The 24,708-nt window shown below is 44.6% G+C and overlaps 1 protein-coding gene across 4 annotated transcripts in view; it reads left to right on the forward strand.

The window, feature by feature from the left end:
- Positions 1-543: 543 nt before the first annotated feature.
- The window catches only part of LOC135221671 (longitudinals lacking protein, isoforms H/M/V-like), a 196,436-nt gene continuing 172,271 nt past the window's right edge, over positions 544-24,708 (forward strand). Inside the window, exon 1 of one of the 4 annotated variants that reach the window (XM_064259387.1) lies at positions 544-691. Coding sequence is in view for 1 of the 4 variants with exons in the window: in XM_064259384.1 (XP_064115454.1) it covers positions 1,188-1,255 (68 nt within the window). In the remaining 3 variants the exon portion in view is untranslated. Of the gene's footprint in view, positions 692-723; positions 888-1,162; positions 1,256-24,708 lie in introns of those variants that run through there. The other 3 variants (XM_064259388.1, XM_064259386.1, XM_064259384.1) reach the window with 3 other exon arrangements.

Below are 24,708 nucleotides of genomic sequence, written 5' to 3' on the forward strand. Positions count from 1 at the left end.
GGATAAGCCGTCAGCAAGTAAAAAGTACCTAATTCTCATCATTTGGAGTTCTCATTGTGTGGTATTTAGAAGTTAAAGTTTCAGAATATGACTTATTTAGTTAATCATTTGTTCTTTACAAATAAAGTCTATTTTTATCATTCTGAATCTGATTTAGCGACCTTAGGTAATTATGATTTATGGGTTGGTCGAGAGAAAGACTTGGATACTTGAGAGAAAGAGGTTAACTTTACCAAGATACCTCGAAGAGGCACGTAAGTTTTACGTGTCGCAACCTCTCCGAGGTCGTAACAAGAAGGAAGCAAATTCAAACAAGAACCAAAGACTCTCCTACTCTGCAGGAGTTACGATACTGATGAAAAGAAAAAAAAACACACACACTAAAAGACAGTTATTCAAATAATATAAGAAGCAACTTATTTAGAAAACGTACAAAGGTCCGCCACAGAGGGAATCATTCCTGTGAAGGGCTGTACATGAAACCGAACAAGTGCCTGGCGACCTTCTGCAGTGTATCCAAGATCACCATAAAAACAATGCACCAAAATAAATACGCACCGATTGCAACTTGTTTTTCTTTATACCGCGCGCCGAGCGAGGCCGTATAGCGTGAGAGCCAAGAGCATCCTGTCCTAGGTAGACGTTGACCACATTACCTCGGGTAATATTGTATTTACAAGATCTCACGAAGGTAAGCCAAGTGCACGTTTCAGGAGCAACTTATGATAAGCAAGTTAAAGGCAACATTTTGATTTCAGAAAGCTTGACGTTCTGTCATAGTATAGTCACAAAAACAGTTTCAGTATGAGAGTGATAGTGATTGAGTATAATGGTTACTCAGACTGATGATTGTGTGTATAACATAAGATAGCCAAACTGAACAATAGGTAACGATGTTGTTTTTAAGTTCATTCTAAGATTATATAGGAAAGGGGTAGACGGACGTCGCCCAGATCATAGGAATTACCTACCTCAATATGATTAAAGAGCCCTGGCCCACCTTTCCGTATCCTCACACATAGGCCACTACCTAGCCTAATAGCATGAGATAGGTTTAAATATAACTGGTGTTCAAGCCAAAATAAGTTTTAACTTATTTGGAACAGCTAGCTGACGTTTGCTATCATACCTAGGTTATAGCTAGTAGTACTATAGGTAGCTATTTCTTAAACCCGTGCAAGTTTAGGATGTTGTTAGGCCTACCTCGTCTGCCTCAGACGTCTGGGGCACCTAGTATGCATAGTAAGGAAATAACGTAAGTGTTATTTGGACAGGTCAGGGCATAACACCTTAAGTTTGGCTAAGAAGGTAAGTTCTGGTTAGGTCAGGGCATGACGGTGTAAGAAAGGTTAGGTTAAGGTTGATTTTAGTAAGATCTTAGCTAGTGCCAGACCAATCTCACCAATCTGTTTTCAGTAATCGGTGTTACTTTAGGGGGAATCTTAAATCACGTTAAGCTAAGGTTGATTTAGCTAGCCAGACCAATCCCACCAATCTGTTTCCAGTATTCAGTGTTACTTTAGGGAGAATCTAAGTCAGGTTAGGAAGGTAGGGTCTCAAGTCAGGACACAGCACTCTAAGAATGGTTTGGCTTGGCCTATTTTCACAATGGGATTTTTTGTATCTACCTGTCTCCATACTCTGCATTGGAGTGGCTGCCGTTTACCGGGCCCACCCTATCTTCGACCAATTTTACAGTCATAACCTACTGTTAGCCTGAAGTGACCTGATTTCTGAGACAAAATCCGGGGATTTTCATTATTATTAGAAAAAATCATGTTTTGATATCTACTGCTTCAAAAAATACCCATATCCAAGACTAAATATATATATATTTGTTCCTACATGATATAGGTATGTATGTATAGGTACTAGGGTAAAAAACCACATGGTACAGGGGTGGACCATGTACGGTCAACGTGTACAACCCCAAGAAAAGTACATTATAACGCGTCCTGACACCGGAGTAGAGGTCTTTAGCTCCGATGTCAGGACGCGTTATAATGTACTTTTTTTGGGGTTGTACACATTGATCGTACATGGTCCACCCCTGTACCATGCGGTTTTTTACCCTATACAAACCCTCGGTCCTTTACGTAAGGAATTACTTTCAGCATAGGCTGGAATTGAGGCCGTTAAATTCTTGAACAAGGTTGTTAGGTAGTAACTACCGTCTGGTAGGTGGGTAGGCCTGCCTGCCTGCCTGGATGTAAACACTCCACTTTGCTTTCGGCCGTCTTCCGATGAAGACGTATGTTTGTGAGCTCTTGCTGACCAGCCGTTAAGTAAAATTTTCCCGGTGGGGTCTTTAATTTTTTCATTTTGAATAAATATATATATGTACACTGTTTGATATTAATAATTGATTGACTTTAATAATTAATATGCAAACCCACATTTTGTGATAGCTACCTTTCTACTTTGTGTTAAGGGTCAGTGGCAAGGATTTGCCAACATCTTTATTAATACATATTTTCACCCTTTAATTAAGACGAGACATGTATTCATATGAAATTTACACTTATGCTTTGGAAATTACTGAGGGGAAATTTGGACGTTTGTCCTTTGTTTTTTCTGGTAATTCCTCTTCTTCACCCTTTCACTAGCTGTCCGACAAAGATAGAAGAGGGTTTGTGTGGTGTTGGTGTTTAAGGGATCTCCTCTCATTTCGGAAAGCGGTGCCCTTGGATGCGAGAGGAGTATCCTTATTACTTTAAATCATATTTTCTTTCTTTTACAGGCTAACAGTGTGATAGTTGATTACAGCAGTAGATGGATATCTCTTCGTGTTGGTTATCCTAACCTTGGAATTGTACCTGTGTCTCGTAGCATGCTGTGATATTGGTCCTCAAGTGTGTGTACTGTTCCCCTGCAGGAAATCATATTCATTTACCACTGCTATCCTGGAGTTTCGTCACTGGACAAAGCCTTTGCCGCTGCTCTGTAATTATTAACTCTATTCCTGCTGGTAAATGTACCTCATCCTGTGGAAGAAATCGTGGAGAATTTGGAGAAGTCGAAGAGGAAGAGAGTTCGTCAAGTGTCATCATCTTCCTCTTCAGAATCATCATATTTTTCATCAGACTCCACCCCATCAACTTCTAAGGCTCCCTGCCAAAGAAGGAGAAGGTAGTGGCTCTCCTTAAGAAGTCTCGTCACGGAACTTCTAAGGGTCTGCCTCCTCAAACTGAGGAGGCAGTTGGGTCTTCCACTGGCTCACCCGTTCCTTCGGGAACGGGAAACGTCACGCTGTCCCAAGGGCCTAGCGTTCGTCGAGTGATTTGGTTTTCTTAGATTTCCAAACACTCGGGTAACGGGCATTCCTGATAATTATTACAATAGTCAGGAGTCTTGCCGCGTGCCTGGATCCCTTGGTTTCGTTGGCACTTGCTGAGTACTCGGCTTCATCATATTGCTGAGTACCAGGGCGAGACAAGGCTCGCCCGATTATTGTCGTACAAGAGTCGGGTTTTTCTCGATGAGTGTGGAAATTCTTACGAATTCTAACACTCACCAAGCGCTCACTATTACGAGTGCTTGGATGGTGAGACGAGTCTTTACCAGTACAGATGAGTCCTTTTGTCAGTCTGGTTTGGAGTTATGTAGAGCTTGGAACTGCATGCAACACCCTCTAGATGAATGGTCAAGCACCGTCCTCATGTATTGGTCTTAGGGTCTGAACACGTTGGACAGCAGACACAGAATCCCTTGTATTCTTCTTCTCGGAGCTTCGGCCGGGAAGGAGAACAGTTAATTGGGAAGAAGTGATAGTTCTTCGTTGACTATTACCACACTTAATTATGTAGTGGTGATCTGCTCAGCTCACTCCGCTTGTCTCGGCTCAACCAGACAGCTCTGCTGATCTGAATGCTCGGCTCTAACGAACAAACTCTCTGCTCTTGCTCAGTGCGGTTCCTTGCCATGACATAGCACCCTCCCTTCCCGTGTTGCAGTGAGCTTTCACGGGATCATTGTCTTTCGTCTTCGTCTTCTGACTCCTTCTAACCTTCCTCTTCAAAGGGTTCCACATCCTAAGAAGAGGAAGGTATTCTCCGCCCCTTAAGAAGTCTCGCTTCGAGACTTCTAAGAGTCTGCATCCTTTCCATGGAGAGGAAGTAATTGGCTGTCTCTTCGGCTCACCTACTCCTTCCAGAGAGGGAACCTGGACGCTATCCATAAAATATAGTGTCTCGGGAGGCCCAGGAGTTCGTTCTGTCAGCCAAGGGCACTGCTCATGGAACCAGGGCTGCGTCGGGTATACCCGTGTACGGGATTCTCCGAGTGTACAACCCCCAAGGGGGGTCATACATCCACAGTCAATGATAGGTAGTCTTCTCTCCATCACTATAGTGGCGCAGGACGAGATAAGGGACCGAGCCATGTTGGTGGCTCGGACCCACCTGTGAAAGCCAGGAATGGCTATTCTTCAGGTGCCAAGATCGATGTCGCTGTCCCTCAGGGCAAGGCATCCGAAGGAGATAGGAGGAGGTCCTCTTTGTAGTCCTCTTCGTGAGTTTCGATCGCGGAGAGGATAGATGCGTAGCAAGACGTGGCAAGTTCTCGCCAGCTTTTACTGCATTTAACTCCGGTCAACTTTCGCTCGCGTTCTCTCGAACGAAATGGTTGTAGGAAATGATTGCTTTGTTTAACAGAGTGAGAACATCGCAAGTTCAGGGAAGAATGGGCAAGAACAGTCAATCCTCTTCTCTTTTTTCCCCTCTACTTCCTGGTTATACCGGAATGAACAAGGAAATAAGAGGAATTCTATGGAGTCTACCAAACATACGTCAATCTGTTCAGGATGGATAGCACCGAGAGGTTTGAACACCTCTCCAGTGCTGTTGTTTTGGGAACAACCAGTTCGGCTTGAACTAGTCATCTTCGGTTTCCTGTTATCACCATAGAAGTCTCCCTTCGAGAAAACTTGACCTTCGCTCACTTCATTAGAGAATGAAGTCTGCTTTCAGTCCTTATTCTTGTCCCTCTAATGAAGAAGAATTAGGCTGAAGTGCGATTTACAGGAACCTACAATTATACAAGTATATTTCTCTCGCAACATGCTTCTGTTATCAGTTGCATTATCCGAGAAGTAGGGGCATAACCGTAAGTTAATTCTTCTGGTATGTGACCGAGATGAATAGTACCTTCTCTTAATTAACCTGAATCTCGGGACAGCCTTTCGGGTGTTCATTTATTCTTTCTTCACTTCGAATTGTAAATGAATAATGGAAGACTTTGCCTGTTCCCCACCCGACTAGCTCTGCTTCCAAAGTAATTAGAAACTTCCTCCCTGATCCAACCCACAAGAACTAGTTCTCCAGGCAGTACAATCCCTGTGTTTTAATTACTGAAAGACTCTCCGCTTTCATTGCAAACTCCGACTTTCTCTCCGAGCAGCAATGAAATGGCGGATTAACTTTTTCAGTCCTCTGTAAAACAACAAGGATTAAAGCCGTCTTCACTGGTTGGTGTCATCGATGGGACTTTTTCTGTGATCAGAATATTGAGAGTTTAATTCTTTCAATTCAACTGTAAAGACGTAGGTCACATTCACCTTTGTCATTCACTAGTAATATAGTATTGTTTCTCCTTGGTTGAGATTCAGCTACTGATGAGAAACTTCTGTCTTGCTATCACAGGGGCCTCGGTCTAGAAGGCAATTGACTATCATCTGACATGCCTCTCGTCTCTCAACATCATTGGCGAACAAGATAGACAATTTGTATGGTTGTTCTCAGCATAACCCTTCAAAAGGCCGGTGTCATGTTGTGACTATCCGAGTCCTTCATGATCTGTGCTGTGGACTTTATATTGGTTGATCCAGATCAGTCACTACTTTGTCCTGTTGGTGTGTTGCTGTACCCATGAAGGATCAACACCCTTCATTGAGTGTCGATACCTTTATCCACTGCAACTGCCAATGCAGAAGTGTGCAATGACACATCTTTCTCCGAGTCTTACAAGATCATGAGAGACTTCTCTACTGTTGGATAGTCCAGTGGATGGGTGCATTTCATCACTCCAAAGGATATGTCGGACCGGAAGATAGATGAGGTCTCATTGTGACCATATTTATATCTTTCTAGAGGTAAGAAGGATGCGAGAGTGACTGGCCTCTCCACCTTCCCCTTCTCGTCCTTCTACTCCTCTTCCTTCAGGTTGTGGATAGGACTCGAACCTACACAAGCTGGTTGGGCGATTGATGCGGTAAGCTTTCACATCGAGCTTCCTTTCTATTTTTCTTATCAGAATCATAGAGGCAATCCCGCTCCTTCTTCTAGCAAGGGGAGGAAGGAGACTGGTAATAATGCAACCCTTCCCAGAAGTTTATATTAATGCCCCCGACTCTAAATATTTATCCCAGCACTTTCAGAATAGTTACGATTCCTCACTCATTTTGGAAAGGCCCAGAAGTCTGACTCTTGATCATGCACCTCCTATACTCCAATCAAGTTGTCATAGGCAGGGCACTCCTCCTTGCTCTTACGACCAGGAGGAATAGCCCAGGTGTGCAGAACTCCAGTCAGTTCTAGAGGTTCACTCACATTCCTTCCACAAATCAGTGAGTCTTTCTTATTCAAAGGACCTGAGGGTTTGTATATTGTGTAGGAACCAATAACAATTTCTGAAAGTAAATTATATTTTTCCTATCTATACAAACCTGAGGTCTTTTACATTTATGCCCACCTCATGCCACCCCTCAATCTGAACCTGGGCTGAAAGGCAAAGTGGAGTGTTTACATCCGGGCAGGTGGGCCTACCAGATGGTAGTTAATGCCTAAGCACCTTGTTCAAGAATTTAACGACTGTAATTCCAGCCTACGCTGAAAGTAATTCCTTATGTAAAGGACTTCAGGCTTGTATTGTTAGGAAAAATACAATTTACTTTCAAAAATTGTGATGTTAGCCCTAATTCATGGTATGCCATTTTCGTTTTTACTCACAGAGGAAAAGAAGTTTCTTTATGTCACTAGGTAAACTTCATAATTCATAGAGTGTATCCCACTCTTAGCAGGAAGCAGCGGTCCTGGAAGCTACCCCCATGGCAGCTGTCCAGGTAGTCTCCTGGTTAGACCTGTGGTCTTTCATGGTGTCGAAGGTTGCTGCTTCTTCTGGAGCTATTGACTGTACCAGTCTGAAGGTTAGGGCGATTTCCTACGTGGCCCACCAGACGGCAAACATTTGGGCAAATCTGGTTCTCAAGAGAAGGGACGCTGTTCTCTCTCACGTAACCAGGTCTCTCGGCCCCGAGTTGGTATTGACCCTTGTAACGGACCTTTGCCGGGTTCTGCCTCTCTCTTCAACAGAGAGCAGGTAGATGCTGCGGTGGATAAGTATCAGGATGATGATAAGGACCGCCTTGTTCACCAGGCTGTGGCGAAGACTTCTGGGTATTTGCGCTCCACTCCAGCTAGACCTTCAAGTCTAGCTAGCTCTTCTTCAGCCCCTAAGAAGTTCTCCTCTTCTTAGGACACCTGTGGGGAACCCAGCCTACTTGTCTCCCTTTGATGGGGTCATAGTCGCATCACTTTCGGCCCTCCTGACCTTCGGGAAAGGCGGTTAAGGGAAAAAAGAAGAAAGGGAAACACTAGGGGCAGCGTTCACCTTCATCTGCTGCCATTGGTTAGGGAATGCCTGTCGAGCCATTGGGCAACATGGTAGTGATACAGAGTGGAGACTTGGGTAGTAGATGTTCTTTGCGAGGGATATCTACTTCCCTTCGAGTCTCCGCCACCTCTCACCAACCACCTGGTCTGTGTACACTCCTAACTCAAAGGTTCGCAGAAGCACCAGGCACTGTTGCAAAAGGTGCAGATGCTCAGCAAGGGTACTGTAGAAGACGTGTCGGGCTGATCCCCAGGGTTTTACAGCCAGGTGTTTCTTGTGGAGAAGGCTTCAGGGGATGCTGGAGACCAGTCATAGACCTCCCTCCCCTGAACCGACTCGTTCGCCAGACTCTGTTCAAGATGGAGACTGCATGAACCGTGCTCGCCTATATGAGGGAGAACGACTTCATGCTTACGGTGGACTTGAAAGATGCATATTTTCAGATACCCATCTGTCAGTCATCCTGCAAATATCTCTGCTTCATTCTTGGGGGGATGGTGTACCAATTCAGGATTCTGCTTCGGGCTCTCCATTGCTCCCAAGGTGTTCATGAGAGTGATCATCTTGGTTTCAGCATAGGTACATTTGCATAAGATATGTCTGTTGAGGTATCTCTACTATTGGTTGGTCCTGGCAAGCTCCCGCTCACAGTTTCTACAGGACAATCAACTTCTCAAGTTTTGTCACGATCTAGGGATCATGATAAATCTTGAGAAGTCCAATCTCAAGCCCAAGCAGAGGACGAAGTATCCTGGCATGCTGATAGATACGGTAACAGCAAGAATCTTCCTCACAGACTCGTTTCAGCAGGTTCAGAGAGGCAGTGGCTGTGCCTTTCTCAACAGGAGCAGTCTGCTTGGCAATGGCAAGCCGTGGTAGGTCACGTGTCATCTTTGGAGAAGCTGATCCCTCATGAGACTGAGGGAGTATTGGTCACAGTCCCGCGACCCTCAATCTTCTCTCGTCCCCCTCTTGCAGGAGGTGAGAGAGGATTTAGACTGGTGGCTCGATGACAGGAACCTCTAATAGGAGTGGATCTTAGCACTCCCCCTTTGGACATGCTTCAGTCCTCAGATGCATCAACCAAGGGATAGGGTGCACACCTGGAGGAGTTGCTGACTGCAGGATTATGGAACCATCACAACAAGCACCTTCACATCAACATCCTGGAACTCAAGGCAGCCTCCCTGGCTCTTCAAGAGTTTCAGAATCAAGTGATGGGACACAACGTGGTTTGGAAGTCACGTAAAGCCGTTGGTCCCGTTGCTGAATAACCACTGGTTCCATGCAACATAAAAACACCATACAAACAAAACAAACACAGTAGTACTAATGTGAGACAATAACACAGTGTAGTGGCATATATCAACAACCAAGGGGATGTTGCTTCATGCATGCTTCACTTGTTGACAATGCAGGTGCACGAGTGGTCAGTAGCCCACTCGTTAGAGCTTTCAGCCAGATACATTTCAGGCAAGAGGAATGTAGTGGCAGCCTATGGGGCGACCAGTTGTAGTTTTGTTTGCCACCCAGTATAATATTAAACTGGAAACCTGCTCCATTGTACCAGACCCATGGGCCGCTGCAGAGGACACATTCCAACACCTGAGGTCTGTGCCTTTCCCATGTTTTGCATGATTCGTCTGGTGATCAACAGTGTTGACCACCTCGAATCTCCGTATGATTCTGGCGGCACCCAAATGGCCTCAGGCCGATTGGTACCCCAATCTTCTGTCTCTTCTCTCTGAGGTGCTGAGAGAGATTCCTACATGGCATGACCTCCGTTGTCAACTGCACATAGTATGGTACCATCAGGAAGGGCCTTCCCTGTCTTCACGGTTGGAGCGAGAGGTTTTTCTTGCTGCGTAGCAACAGAGATGGGAGGATACAACAGATAGTCCTCTGCAGTGGTATGCCAGGGAAAGTAGGCTGTCTTCTGTGGTTGGTGTTGTAGATCGGGTATCACTCTGGTCAGATCCACTCTCAGTAGGTCGCGAACTTCCTCTTCTTCCTTGCAAGAGAAGCCCCTATCTGTTTCAGCTGTGAAAGGCTGTAGGGCCATGCTAGGTCTAGTCTTGAAGCTGAAGGGTTTCAATATCTCTTCCTCCTTCAAGATGTCATTACTTATGTGGAGCTTTCAAAGGTCTTGCCCACCCAGGGATCTCAGGCCTCATGTGTGGGTTGTAACTATCGTGTTGCAGAGCCTGACTCATGCACCATATGAGTCCCTTTGAGAGTCCTCAGACAGGGATCTGACCCTCAAGACCGCTTTCCTGCTAGCCCTGGCATCAGCGAAGTTAGTTGGCAAACTTCATGGTCTTTCTTTCAATGTAAAACACTCGAGATTGGGATCGGTTATGCTCTTTTTTTATCCCGGATTTCGTAGCGAAGACTCAGAATCCATCGGTCCCTGAGTGACTTTGTTGGTGATGATCCAGACTAGATGCTGCTTTGTCCCATTAGAACTCTCAGACACCATCTGAAGAGGACTCGAGCCTCAGTGTTGACGACTCTTCCTTAGCAATGGGGGTTCCAAGAAAGAAGTGTCCAAGAAAACTGTCTCTTTCTGGCTTCGTGAAACAGTCAGGAAGGCGTATTCTGCTGCTGGTATAGATGACACCAGTACACTTCATCCGAGAGCTCACGAGGTCAGGGGTATTGCTCCATCCCTTTCATCCTGTAAGAACCTGTTGGTTCATCAGTTTTTGAAGGTGGGGGTCTGAGCACGTCAGACCACTTTCACCTCTCATTACTTTTGGGATATTGCTTACAGGCCCTTGGACACTTTTTCCTTGGGACCCATGGGGGCTACTCAACAAGTTGTGTAACTTAACCAGCTCCTCTAACTGGACAAGGTTGCATCTTGCCTCATTTCGGTATGAATGAGTATGACTGTGGAGTAATTGGCTCTCCCTTATCTCTTTCACCCTACTCTTTCCATCCAGGCAGAGAGTACATGGACCGTTACATGCTGGACCGGGCTGTTGATGCAAGACACTCCTTAGAGTAACCTATCTATTTTCTTTTATTTAGTTAATAGAAGCAAATATCATCCTCTTCCCTTTACAAGGCATTGAAGGGGACTCTGACATAAGACAAACCCATTGTTTGTATTTGCCTTACTGTCTCCGACATTATGATTCTTTGCTTTCTCATGAGGGAGACACATTCTTCTCCTTTATGAGTAAACCCAGAAGACTGACTCTGATTTTGCAGTTCCTTACTCAAATCAGATGTCAGTGGCTGGATTTCCTTCCTCTCTCTTACGACCAGGAAGAAAATCTCAGGTAGGCTGAAACACAGTCAGTTCATAGATGCTTACTTAGATTCCTCCCACCAGTCAGTGAGTCTTCCTATAGTAAAGGACGGAGGGTTTGTATATTGTGTAGGAACAAATCACAATTTTTTAAAGTAAATGGTATTTTTCCCAACTATACAAACTTGAGGTCCTTTATAACCGACTGCCCACCTCATGCCATCCCCCTGAATCTACTATCTGGGCCTAAAGCAAATTAGAATGTTTACATCTGGTCAAGAGGGACTCTCAACTACTAGACTGGTAGTTAACTATTGGACTGACTTGTTTAAAGAGTTCAGCGGCTGTGTCTAGGCTTTGCCTTAAGGAATTCCTATAGTAAAGGACCTCAAATGTGTACAGCCAGGAAAAATACAATTTATTTTCAGACACTTGTGATTCTTGGTTTCTGTTCTTTTCCATCACTTACATTTCATGTAGTACACAGTATTTGAGTTTGTGATCTTGCCAGAAGTTTGTACCAAATTATTTTACTATTCCAAGTTTTGCACTATGGTAGTAACAGTAATAATTTTTTCATGTCATCTTGTTAAATTTTTTTAATGGTTTTATGTATTTGTGTACTTTATTTTATGTCTGGAATGGATTAATCTAATTTACAGTATGTAATCAATTCTGCTTGGATTGCTCTCTTGATTGCCAGGTGTAATAGTGATTGCTTTTGCTGGACAAATTATTGATTAGTGTAAAGACCAGATAAGATGAAGCATGCTACTGATGATTGGAAGGACTAACTTCAGAGAAAAGCCCCAAGTTTCTTTTGACTAGACTAGATAATCTGATTGTAGACAGTTCTGGTTTTTTACTATTAAATATAAATCAAATAAGAGAGTTGTATTTATGGAATAAAAATATTTTTAAATTGTGCATTTTTACATATGTAACTTACCAAGTGATTACATAGCTAACAGTTTCTAGTGTCGGTGGCTAAAATTCAAATTTGCGTTAGCGATTCTTATGTTTTGGCTATAGGTAACTATAGACGATTCATTTAAGGTAGATTCTTGTGTCTATGAGATGTTTGTTTGGCTGCCTCTGATTGGCTGGTGCTGGGAGGTAGGCTGCTCATTTAGTGCGTCATGTTTTCATTTGCAGCTTAGAAAACTAGCAATTTGTGTATATTTCTTCATATGTCTCACGTTTTGCAAAAGATAGGAAAGTTTTGGTCATACCAAAGGATTCGTTATTAATTGTACAATTAAATAATCTTTTCCTGAAAACAATATGATAAAACACAAAGGAATTACAACGAGTAAAAGTGAAGAGAGAAACATTTCATTCTTTATACGTACCTGTTTTTATTTATCATAGGATTTTGCATAATTCATGCGATCAAAATTAAAATGTGTGTTTTATACAATCAATTCACCCTGAATACGCTGGTGCTTTCAGATTTTAGGTGCTTTCAGATTTTAGATGCATGTAAAATGTGACGAGAAAATGAAGAATATGTCTTATCATGTTGCACCCATACTTGACTCAGCCTGAAAGGAAGTCAATCTTTCCTAATTCTTTGTTGTTTATTACTTTACTGAGATTATTATTTCATATCACTCAAATAAGTCTGATATCTCTTTCGTTTGAAAATATATTCATGTATGATAAAATTAGCAACAATATTCTGAAACAACCTGATTAAAGCTAAGGTTGAGCTGAAGAGTGCAAAGTCTGTCCACAGAGTTCAACTTCTTTGCCGGACCGAATTCCCCACGGCCTGCCTAAATCTAGAGCTAACGATACCAGATGCATCCATCTGATTATTATTATTTTTTTCCTTATCAGATATGTCCAGGCATACTACAATATGATATTGGACTGAAAATGTTTGACAATCATGGTGAGAATTCTGTGTATTTATTTACAGAAAATGTAAGGATATAACATGGTAAATATTGCCAAAACTGCAACCTCTTATATCACTAATTGGTAACTCAAATCTCTTGCTGAGACGACAAATGCAACGATATCTTGCAGATAACATTCTTATGGCAATACCGTCAAACTTGAATCTTTATGGATGCAACATATTAAGACATATTCTTCATTTTCATACATTCAACTTACCTGTCAGATATATACATAGCTATCGACTCCGTCGTCCCCGACAGAAATTCAAATTTCGCGGCACTCGGTACAGGTAGGTCAGGTGATCTACCGCCCTGCTCTGGGTGGCAGGACTAGGAACCATTCCCGTTTTCTAATCAGATTCTCTCTGTCGCCGGTGGTATCAACTTTGTTGTTGTTACTACCTCCTGACTGGAATTCTTTTTTCAACAACGCTTTTGATCATCTTTCGAGATATTTGGTGACGTACTTGGATCGTTGTTTGGCATTCGCTATCGTGGACTGTTTTTTGGACTTGGTTTTGGAATTCGTGGATATGTCTGACTCTAGTGTTAGTTTCAGAGTGTGTGTGAATGAGGGCTATAAGGTGAGGATCCTCACACTACATGCAGTGGTTGTAGAATGGTTGAATGCGCGATTGAGAATACGTGTAACAAGTGTGAGAAACTGAGTGTGCAAGAATGGAAGAATCTAACTTCTTACTTGAAGAAATTAGAGAAAGATAGAGAGAGGAAAGCGGCTTACAAAACCCGCAGAATGTCTAGATCTCGTGAATTACTGTCTAGTTCTGTAGCTTCTTCCTCTGATAATTATGCCCATTCTGTTTCAGCCCGTTCACAAATTGCTAATCCCTCTGGTTCTGCTTCGGAAATAGCGGAACTCAGAGCTTCCCTTCAGAAAATGCAGGAAAAAATGGCAGCATTGGAAGGTAAGGAAAGTGAATGTGGTTTCGCTAGTGATTTTAGTGTCCCCAGTGTAGTGGAGGGGGCGTCTGGTCGTCTCTGCGACCCTCCCAGGCCTAGGAAACCTCTTCCAAGCTCCCTGGCCCGGAGGAGAAGGAAAGTCGAAAGCCGTACGGGAGTTGTGGAGAATCCCCAACGATCAGGCGTCCCTTCGGCAGAATCTATTACATCACAAACTGCCAAGGACCGCTATAGGAAAAGCGTCCTTCGAGAGTGCTTTTCGTCATCTAGTTCGCCCTCTCCGAGAAAAGGATGGAAGGAGTCGAAACTTTCCCGTCCGCTGAAGAGGAGTATGAAAGAACATGAGCTCAATTCTAGCCCCGAGCGCTTCTCTGAAGAAGATGCGCCTTCGGTAATAAGAAGGCTAGAAAAACAGTCAGACTCTGGGTCTGGAGGAGATCCTAGAGCGCCTTCCAGATCTCCCTCTCCTGATTCGAAAGGTTCCTCAATCAGGAAAATTTTAATGAATATGCAGGAGCAATTAGCCTCTTTGGTAGGAGGTTTTTCTAAGGAGCCTACTCGTAAGAAGGATGATAGGCTTCCTATTAAAAGATCTAAATACCGATCTCCTGTCACGCGCAACGAGCCTTCCGGGGGAGGTGTCGCACAGGCGACCATCTCCAGCGGGAACGGAGCGTTAGACAGGAGAGAAGTAAGAAAGGAAGTTACTCCTGCCAAGCGTTTGGCGTCAGCCAGGAGCCAGGCGCCGAGTAGGCGCAAAGAGCCAGTATTCGGTACAACGTTCAAGATCTTCAACCAAGCGCCAAGATTTAACTGAAGAAGAAGAAGCTCCTGTTAGGAGTAGAGCGCCTGCTAAGCGCAATGTACTTGTTAAACGAAAGGCGCCTACCATGATCAATACTCCTACTAAACACCAGGAGTATTCAGAGCTAGTTACGCCTTCCAAAGATCAGGAGTAATTTGGAGCGACATACTCCTGCCAGGCACCAGGAGTCTTCTGACCTCGATACTCCTCCAGCGCCAGGAGTATTCTGAACTTAATACTCCTCCCAGGCGCCAGGAGTATTCTGAACTTAATACTCCTCCCAGGCGCCAGGAGTATTCTGAACTTAATACTCCTCCCAGGCATCAGGAGTATTTGGAACAAGATGCGCCTACCAGACTCCAGGAGTATTCGAAGCGCGTTGCGCCTGCCAAGCACCAGGAGTATTCCAAACACGTTACTCCTTCCAGGCAAGATACTCCTGCTGTGCGCCAGGCGCATTCCCTGCATGAAGAGCCTGACATCCGACAGGAGTCATCCAAGCGTCAATCTTTTAGCAAAGAGAGAGTAACTCTTAGTCCCTCTCCAATTAGAAGTGCTTCTTCAGAAAGGAAGAGATCGAGGGAAGAAACAGAGGAAAGAAGGGAGCCTTCTCCTTCCGAGCCTATGAACCCAGAAGATGCCTCGGAGGATGATAAATGATTAGTAAGGAAGGATTTTCTAATACAAAGTTCTTTCGTCCTTCTTTTGGAAGAATATGGAGATTCAATTTAACGCCAGCCGCTCCTCCTTCTCCACGCTCTCTGTTTTCGAGCACGAAAACGCACAAGTCTTCCTCTTTCCTGAAAATGAAGCCTGCTATATCTATGAGGAGGGCACTACAATCTCTTGACTCCTGGTTCAAGAAAAAGAAGGAGTTAGGAAGGACAGTCTTTTGTATGCCTCCTGCTAACTTACGGGGAGAAGAGGCATATGGTACGAAACGGGAGAGAATATGGGATTGTCTCTCCGTTTCGGCTGAGTCAGACTTCTCGAGTTTAGTACAGACTTCTCAAGTTTAGTAGACTCATCGAGAAGACATGCCTTAAATTCAGCAAAAGTAACATGGGGTCTTTCGGAAACGGACCACCTCCTCAAGGGACTTTTTCACACTTTAGAAGTTTTTAACTTCCTGGATTGGTCCCTTGGGGTTCTTGCCAAGAAGTCTCATGAAAAGGAACAACTGAACCCAGAAACCTTAAATAGCATCCTCACATGCATTGATAAGGCTGTTCAGGATGGATCGGCTGAAGTATGCTCCCTCTTTGGTGCGGGAATTTTAAAGAAGAGGGCGGTTCACAGTGCTTTCCTCACGAAAGCCGTCTCTCCTTCGCAGAGGTCCGCCTTATTGTTTGCGCCTCTCTCAGAACATCTTTTTCCCTCGCAGTTGGTGAAGGGACATTGCCCATTCACTGACTGAAAAGGCCACTCAGGATCTCCTTAGACAATCCTCAAGGAAAAAATAGACCTGTGGCCAGTGAGGAAAGAAAGGGGCTCGTCCAAACTCAGCAGCAGCCCTTTCGAGGAGGCCTTCCAGCTAGATCTATGGCAGAAGGAAGTCAACTGAGAAAAAGGGGTAGGTCTTCCTTTCCGTCCCTTTAAGAGGGCAAAGTGAGAAATCTATTCTCCAAACACCTGTAGGAGCCAGGTTACATTTCTTTGCGAAAGCCTGGGAAGACATAGGATCAGATCCTTGGACGATGTCAATCATCAAGAAGGGTTATTACATCCCATTAAAGGACAGTCCTCCCTTGACAACATCACCGAGGGAACTGTCCGCCAGATACAAGGACCCTGTTCTGATGGATACTCTTCGTCAAATGGTGGAACAGTTGTGGGACAAAAGAGCAATAGAGCTGGTGCTGGATCGCAGCTCCCCGGGGTTTTACAATCGCTTGTTTCTTGTAGCAAAAGCCTCGGGGGGATGGAGACCAGTACTGGATGTAAGTGCGCTGAACAAATTCGTAAAACAACAGAAGTTCAGCATGGAAACGTCTACTTCAGTCCTTGCAGCACTGCGTCAAGGAGATTGGATGGCGTCCCTAAACCTTCAGGATGCATATTTCCACATCCCGATTCACCATTCGTCGAGGAAGTACCTTTGATTTATGTTCGAGGGAAGGATCTATCAGTTCAGGGCCCTGTGTTTCGGCCTTTCCACGGCTCCCCAAGTCTTTACGGACGTGATGAAAAATGTATCAAGACACTTACATTTGAAAGGGATAAAACGTCTCCCTGTACCTGGACGACTGGCTCATCAGAGCCAGGTCTCAAAAGCAGTGTTTGGAGGATCTGTCAAACAACACTGGAATTGACAAAATCATTGGGATTGATCGTGAACCTCGAGAAGTCTCAGATGATCCCCAGCCAGAACGTGGTTTTATCTGGGGATTCAGATGGATTCTCGGGGTTTTCGGGGATTTTGTTTTTCCCTCTCAAGAGAGAATAAGAAAAGGCTGTGCCACAGTATCGAGCTTCTTAGGGAAAGAGCGCACTTCAGCGAGGGAATGGTTGAGCCTTCTGGGGACCCTTTCCTCGCTCAAACAGTTCTTTCCCCTAGGAAGAGTACATCTTCGTCCACTTCAGTTCTTCCTGAGAAGAAGTTGGAGTTGGAAGACAGGACAGCTCTCGGACACGTTTCCAATCTCGGAGGAAATAAAAAATCATTTAAGGTGGTGGTTGGTTCCCTTAAAAGAGAACAAAGGAGTATCCCTGGAAGTACGGAACCCAAGCCTGACATTGTTCTCAGACGCGTCGGAGTCGGGCTGGGGTGCAACATTGGGATCCAAAGAAGTGTCAGGCACCTGGTTGGCAGAACAGGTGTCATGGCACATAAATTGCAAAGAGCTTTTAGCAATTCACCTTGTGCTAAAGAGCTTCGAACACATTGGTCAGAGGCCAAGTCGTACAGATAAACTCAGACAATACTACCGCTCTGGCTTATATGTCAAGAAACAAGGAGGGACTCACTCTTTCGCTCTATACGAGCTGGGCAAGAGACCTGTTGATTTGGGCGCGAACCAAAGGAAGGTAGTTCTTCTAACGAGGTTTGTCCAAGGGGAGAGGAATGTGAGAGCGGACAGACTGAGCAGGAGGTTCCAGGTCCTTCCCACAGAATGGACACTCCACTCAGAAGTCTGTCAGAGCCTTTGGTATCTTTGGGGAAGCCTCAAAATAGATCTGTTCGCCACATTCCTCTCCAAAAGGATAGACACATTGTGCCCTAGTAGAAGATCCCAGGGCCTTATGCAACAGACGCCTTTCTCCTGGACTGGTCAGGGCTAGATGTTTACGCTTTTCCCCCGTTCAAGATACTGGGGGAAGTAGTCAGAAAATTCGTGGCATCCGAAGGAACCAAAATGACTCTGATTACTCCGTATTGGCCATCTCAGATTTGGTTTCACAGAGGTAATGGAGTGGACAGTGGACTTCCCCAGATCTCTTCCAAACAGGATAGATCTGCTCAAACAACCCCACTTCGAGAGGTAGGCCATCAAAACCTACCCGCTCTTGCTCTGACTGCCTTTCGACTATCGAAAGACTTATCAGAGTGAGAGGGTTTTCTCGCAAGGCGGCAAGCGCAATTGCTAGAGCCTGCAGATCATCTACTAGGCGAGTGTACCAATCGAAGTGGGAGGTTTTCAGAAGTTGGTGCAGGTCGAAGAAGCTGTCCTCTTCCAGTACCTCTGTGACCAAAATCGCGGATTTCCTTCTGTTTCTTAGAGAAAAGTCGCATCTCTCTGAACCGACTATTAAGGGGTACAGGAGTATGCTTTCAGCAGTCTTTAGAAACAAGGGATTAGATTTAACGAATGATAAAGATTTGCAACGACCTCATTCGTTCCTTCGAAACATCAAAGTCAGTGGAACCTAGGGTTCCAAGCTGGAACTTAGATGTGGTTCTTAAATTTCTATCCTCCGAAGAATTCGAACCACCACACACTGCTTCATTTCGTAATATCACTAGAAAGTGTTTATTTCTGATGTCTCTTGCAACGGCAAAAAGAGTCAGCGAGTTGCACGCCCTTGAATCACGAGTCGGCTTCAAAGGAGACTCTGCAATTTGTTCATTCCAGTCTCTTTCTTTCTTGCCAAAAATGAAAACCCTTCGAATCCCTGCCCCAGGAGCTTCGAGGTAAAAGGACTTACTAGGTTTGGTGGGCAGAGAGGCAGAAAGATCCCTTTGCCCAGTTAGAGCTCTTAAATTCTATCTGGACAGGAAGAAGCAGTTGGGGGGTTCACAAAAAGGTCTTTGGTGCTCAGTAAAAGACCCCAGAGAGCAATGTCCAAGAACGCCTTAGCCTTCTTTGTTAGAGTGTTATTACGGAAGCTCATAAGAATTGTCCTAGATGATTCTTTTAATCTTTTAAGAGTGGAGAGCACGAAGTAAGGGCAATCGCAACGTCTATTGCGTTCCAAAGAAATATGTCACTTAAAAATATTTTGGATGCACTTATTGGAGATGCAACTCTGTGTTTGCATCTCATTACTTAAAAGATGTGCGAGTTACGTATGAGAAATGTTTTTCTCTAGGTCCGTTTGTGTCAGCACAGACGGTTCTGGGTAAGGGAGCTAGCACCGATCCTTAATAATGTATGTAACCCTCTTGTTGGATGTGTTCTTGAGTTTCCTGTGCATGGAAGTGTCAGGTGTCGCACAGGCGACCTTCACTTCTCTTCACTAGGAGATCGAGTACAGCCGACTTTTAGAGGGGTACAAAATTTTTTTTTGTACCATTGTATGTGTGGTTATTGAGTTTTTGGTTGTTTGCTAAGAGTTTGGGATAGCTCTTGGCAATCTTAGAACTAAAACGGGTGTTAGGTTCAGGTGATCGGGATCGGTTGTGTGCTCCTTAAATGAAGGCGTGTTGTCATATAAGCGGATTAGCACCCATTGACAAATGCCAGTTAGGCTCTGTCGAGTAAGTGGATGATACCCCATCGACAGACCCACAAGAACTCTTGGCCACAGATCACTATCTCGCTAAGGCTCTTGAGGTGAAGCAGACTCCTGAACAGTAGTCACGAAGTCTTCCACCTGATAAGGTAGGAACCAAGGTCTATAAATACCTACAACATATGTTGTTTACCTGTATAGTCAGTAGTTAGCTGTCTCTTGCCCTCCACCAAAGGGTGTCAATCAGCTATGTATATATCTGACAAGTAAGTTGAATGTAATAAATTATATTGTTATGATACAATAAAGTTTGTTCATGAAACTTACCTGTCAGATATATATATAGCTGTATTTTCTGAAGTCCGACAGAATTTAAAAACTTCCGACACACGCAGTGGTCGGCCAGGTGGTTAGTACCCATTCCCGCCGCTGGGAGGCGGGTATCAGGAACCATTCCCATTTTCTATTCATAATTTTTCTGTCGCCGGTGCTGAAAACACCTGTTTTCAGTACCTCCGTCTTAGGATTTTGGAAACTTCATTGCTGCTAAGTATCCTAATTGTCTTTTGATTTATTTACTTGGATTTGTGGCTAGGCATACGCTATCTTAAATTGATTTTAATTTGATTCATATTTGCATAAGATTTCTGAATCTAGTTAGGCTAGTTTCAGAGGGGGTTGTCTGCAAAGTTAGGGTGTGGCTACCGAAAGCTTCGGTAGATCCGCACTTGGTATGCACGAGGGGTATGGGTCTTGCTTCTTTGTTGAGATTTGTCATGTAAGGAGTGTGAGACTTTGTCTATTCCGTAAGGAAGACGTATGATTCGTATGTACGCAATTAATCAGTAAACATGTCTAATTCCGTAAGGAAAAGTATGATTCGTATGTACGCAATTAATCAGTAAACAAAAGTCAGGGTAGTGAACCTGCTAACCTTCCTGTAGACTTTATTTTGCCTAACCCTATAGTATGGCCTACGGGTTATGAATATGTCTGCGAGAGGTGATCGCTCTCCTTCAGTTGTTGTGAAGAGTGCTACTTCCTGTTATTGTTACTCCTAACCCTGTAATGTTGCCTTCGGGTCCTAAAACAGTGTCTGTAGAGGTTATTGCCCTTTCTCTTATACTCTTTCGATTTGTAACTTAGAATCGAAAGTGCTTGCTTTAGAGAGCAATAGTGAAGTGGCTAAGGTGCAGTGACAGTGCCCCTTGTGTAGTGGAGGGTGCGTCAGATCGGCCTTATAACGCCTCTAGGTCTAGACCTCTGTCGGACTCCCAGGACACAGGGAGAGGGCATGTCGAAAGCCGAAGGAGGGTTACAAGGAACCCCCACCGATCTGGTCGTGCCTTCGGCCGGAAGTTTCTGATGGAAAATCCCCAGACTGCCAAACGTTCGTTGCACGTGCACGAATCCTGAAGGATTGCTTCTCGTCCTCCGAGGCGTCCTCCCCGCGCAAGGGTTGGAGCTCTCGGAAGGACTCGCGCCCTCTAAGAAGCTTTAGAGAAGAGGACGCTTCACGTCCTCTCTCTCGTCAGGAGGGAACGTCAGATCCGCCCCATAACGCCTCTAGGCCTGGACCTCTGTCGGACTCCCAGGACCAGGAGAGGGCAAATGTCGAAAGCCGAAGGAGGGTTACGGGGAACCCACATCGATCTGGCGTCCCTTCGGTAGGACCTGTTGACGCTTCCCAGGCTGCGGAAGATCGTGCACGTGCACGAATCTCGAAGGATTGCTTCTCGTCCTCCCCGTGCAGGGGTTGGAGCTCTCGGAAGGACTCGCGCCCTCTAAATAGAAGCTTTATAGAAGAGGACGCTTCACGTCCCCTCTCTCTCTCGTTATGCGTTTCAGTGAGAAGTAAGAAGGCGAAACGTCGTTGCCTGATCACGTGTACGTCTTTCCACCGAGAAATATGAAAAGAAGGCAGTTTCTCTCGCTTGTTTTGACGCCTGTCAGGAGCGTGACGCTTTTCTGCATGCTTCTTTTGACGCTCGGCTTGAACGGGACGCTCGGATGGACGCCAGGCGCGCGCCAGGACGCCGAGCGTCCTCGCCAATGGACGCCGAGCGCGCGCCAGCGCACGCCAGGTTTGTCTCCTGGCTGAACGTTTCTGTTGAACTCTTCAAGCTCTTGTTTAAGATTTGAGCCTCAAGAATGTGAAGTAAGCAGTGCTTCGGAGGAAGCTTAAAGTGAACAGACAACTTCGTCTTCGAAACCCAGCAAGACCTCGGGTTTCGTGAATTCAAGAGGTCTCTGTCAATATTATATTGCTTTTCGTAAAGGTGGATGGAGTTAAGGAAAGCTCAAGGGAAGATCTCGTTTTCTCTACCGTAGTCAAGACTTTGCGATAAGGCAGTTACGGGTTATGTAAAGGCTCGACGTCCTGCACGTCAGGACTCTCGGCGACGTTCAGTAGGATTCTTGCAAAGGCACTCATCAAAAGGACGCTCTTCAGGAAAGCGCAAGACAGGACTTCCTTTGCCATACTGCCAATAAATTTTAAGCTTTAGCAGGCATTAGTTGTGATACGGGAGAGGAAGCTGGTTGGAGAGTTTCTTCCTCTTCCCAGGATAATTTTGCAAGCTTTTTAGCCCATCTGAAAGGGTTTTTCAGATGATAGATTTTGTTAGTTTCTAGTCGGGACTACGCTGCCGAATTGAACATCGTCGTTCTACCTGCCGCAAGCCCTGTCTCTAACAGGATTCTTGCCCCTTCCTCGTTTGAGACGAAATCGGAAAATAAAATGCTCACTTCCTGGATTACGTTTTGTCAATTCAGTGACTTTCCCATTGACAATATACTATCGTTTTGTCAAGTAAGTGGGTATCCCCTCATTGACAAAATATCTCTTTGTCCCGTAAATGGGTTAGTTCTCATTGACAAACATCTCATTAACTTGATATTGCGTAAGCAGAATAAGCTTCTTATTGGACAAGATTCGGAAGAGCTCTCATTCGTCATTCGCAGACTCGTACAAGAAATAGACTTGTAGACTACGTCAATGAACGCTTATGTCCAATAACATAAGAAGCTTGAGCTGTCTGCTTCGATTCTCTAAGTTTTGTTCATGAAACTTGCCTGTCAGATATGTATGTAGCTGTATTTCCGAATTCAGCTATATATATGTCTGCCAGGTAAGTATGAACAAACTTTATTGTCATATAATAAAATATTTTGCCTTGTGTTATTTTACTACTGGTTGGTTCAAGTCATATACGCTTGCTGTAGTTACCTCTTCGGATGGCAACCGAGAGGTCTATTGTCTATTATTTTAAGGACATTTAATCGTTACTCCCTGCTGCCTTCCAGGAGTTTCCGATTTATCTTTTACCGTTGTATGGTAGTGTTCTGACGACACAAACGCTTCTATATATTTAGCGTTTTCTGTTTCGCTTAAATATACCAGCTTGAGAGTCTCTTTCTGCTCAAAAAATAACGGAACTATTTCTTCGTAGAATAGGGTAGCTGGCAACCCAGACATAAAGTTAAGAGACGACGTTCGTAAGCTGCTGGCTGCTGCTGTCCAGTCCAACCGAGCCAGTAACAGATCGTGCGCTGTCATGCCCGGTAGGTTACGTCTCTCTCTCCTGCGGGATTGACTGACTAAGGCTAAGGCCCCACCGAATCCGGCGCGTCGCGTGCGTGCAACACGGCTATCCGTCTACAAGCGTCTCCGTCTTCTGCGAGTGTGGGCCAACCAGACACACGAGTGACGGTTATAAGACGGACAATTCAAACTTCAGCAGTAGTTTGCCGTTATGAAGGGTAGAGCGCGAGGTTTTCCTCTGACTCGGTGCTGTCAACCAAATTAGAGGCGTTGAACAGTAGGAAAATCTGGACTTATGACATAACTTTATATGAGGAAAGAGTGGAGAATGAGCAAAACTTTCATAAGTTACGATAGCGTCCAGACAAGTTTTTTTTTTAATATTGTCGGATGCCGCCGAAAACCTTTGACTTAATTCACTAGGACATTATATCGCGAATATCAAAATTTGATACAAATTACAGAAGATAAGTATTAACGTAAGAAACTTGTAGTGTAGTAACTCTGAGGGAAGGATTACTGATTTCGAATAAAGTTGCACTTTATTTCATTTAATACAAAAATTAAGATACGTAGAATTGTGTGTGAACTGAACACTTTGATACAGGAACTTCTGAAACAAAGATATTTACATAAATGTATCCATTAGAATATAATAAAAAAATACTTTAATCCTTTATCATAACCACAAATCATCACATTTGATTATAACTCAAAGTTGGGCAGGTGGTTCAAATGATGGTTGTTGTAGGTCTACCACAATTTCTTCCTTCATGCGGAAGACGCACGTCCACGTGCGGCTAAAAACAAAATGTTTTGTTCCTTGTGCGTCTAGTCCGGTAACGCACCGTCTGACGGCCCACGCACGCTCATGCGCCGTGTAGGGGCCACTCGTGTTTGAACTATAACAGTTGATCGAAACACACAAAACGCGTAGCCGTGTTAGACGCACGCGACGTGCCGCGCCGGATTCGGTGGGGCCTTAGCCTAACCGTATCTCTGTGCTGGCGGTTACGTCTCTCCTGCGGGATTGACTGACTAACTCTATCTTTGTCCTACAATCACGGACTTTAGCCTAAGATTGAGGGGATTTCTTACGTGAATGAATAAACTTTGCATTCGTTTTGCCTTACTATGTTCAACAGAGTTTATCTCTTAATCCTTTCGGTGCTCGTTACCGCACGGTAATAGAACTACAGGTCTACCGCAACATTGTACTTTTATATGCTCTCCTGCTTAGGCAAAGCGCAGCCTTATTAGGGAAGTAAGCATACTCGGGGAGGGAATGGATGAGCTTGCTGGGGACCATTTCCTTCCTGAAGAAGTTTGTTTCCCCGAATAGACTGCAATTCAGACCACAGTTTTTTCCTAACGGGAAACTTGAAATATTATTCCAGATCTAGGAATGATTCTGAACATCTCTCAGTGCGTCTATCACCTGAGGTGATAGAAAGAAAGTGCCGGACATCTGGATAGGGTTTCAGATGTCCTGGATCTTAATCTGAAAGACGTAAATGCAATTCGGTCGTCCCCCTCCAGTCCTCGAAACGGAGTTTTTTGGAAACAGTGGTCCAAGATCAAACTCATGATATTCCACAGCTCTCTCATATCTTAAGAAGTATCTTCTCTCGGTCCCTGCTCGAGTTTACGAGAAAGAGCCTATCATAACAACAGGCGTAGAATGTAACGATCCTCTAGAGGCTCGTTACACGATTGCAAAAGTCCGTACGAATCGTCTCGATCGATGGCAGCAACTTTTGACTTCCGAGTGGAA

The sequence above is a fragment of the Macrobrachium nipponense genome, chromosome 3 (genome assembly GCF_015104395.2).
Source record: "Macrobrachium nipponense isolate FS-2020 chromosome 3, ASM1510439v2, whole genome shotgun sequence".
Classification (NCBI taxonomy): Eukaryota; Metazoa; Arthropoda; class Malacostraca; order Decapoda; family Palaemonidae; genus Macrobrachium; species Macrobrachium nipponense.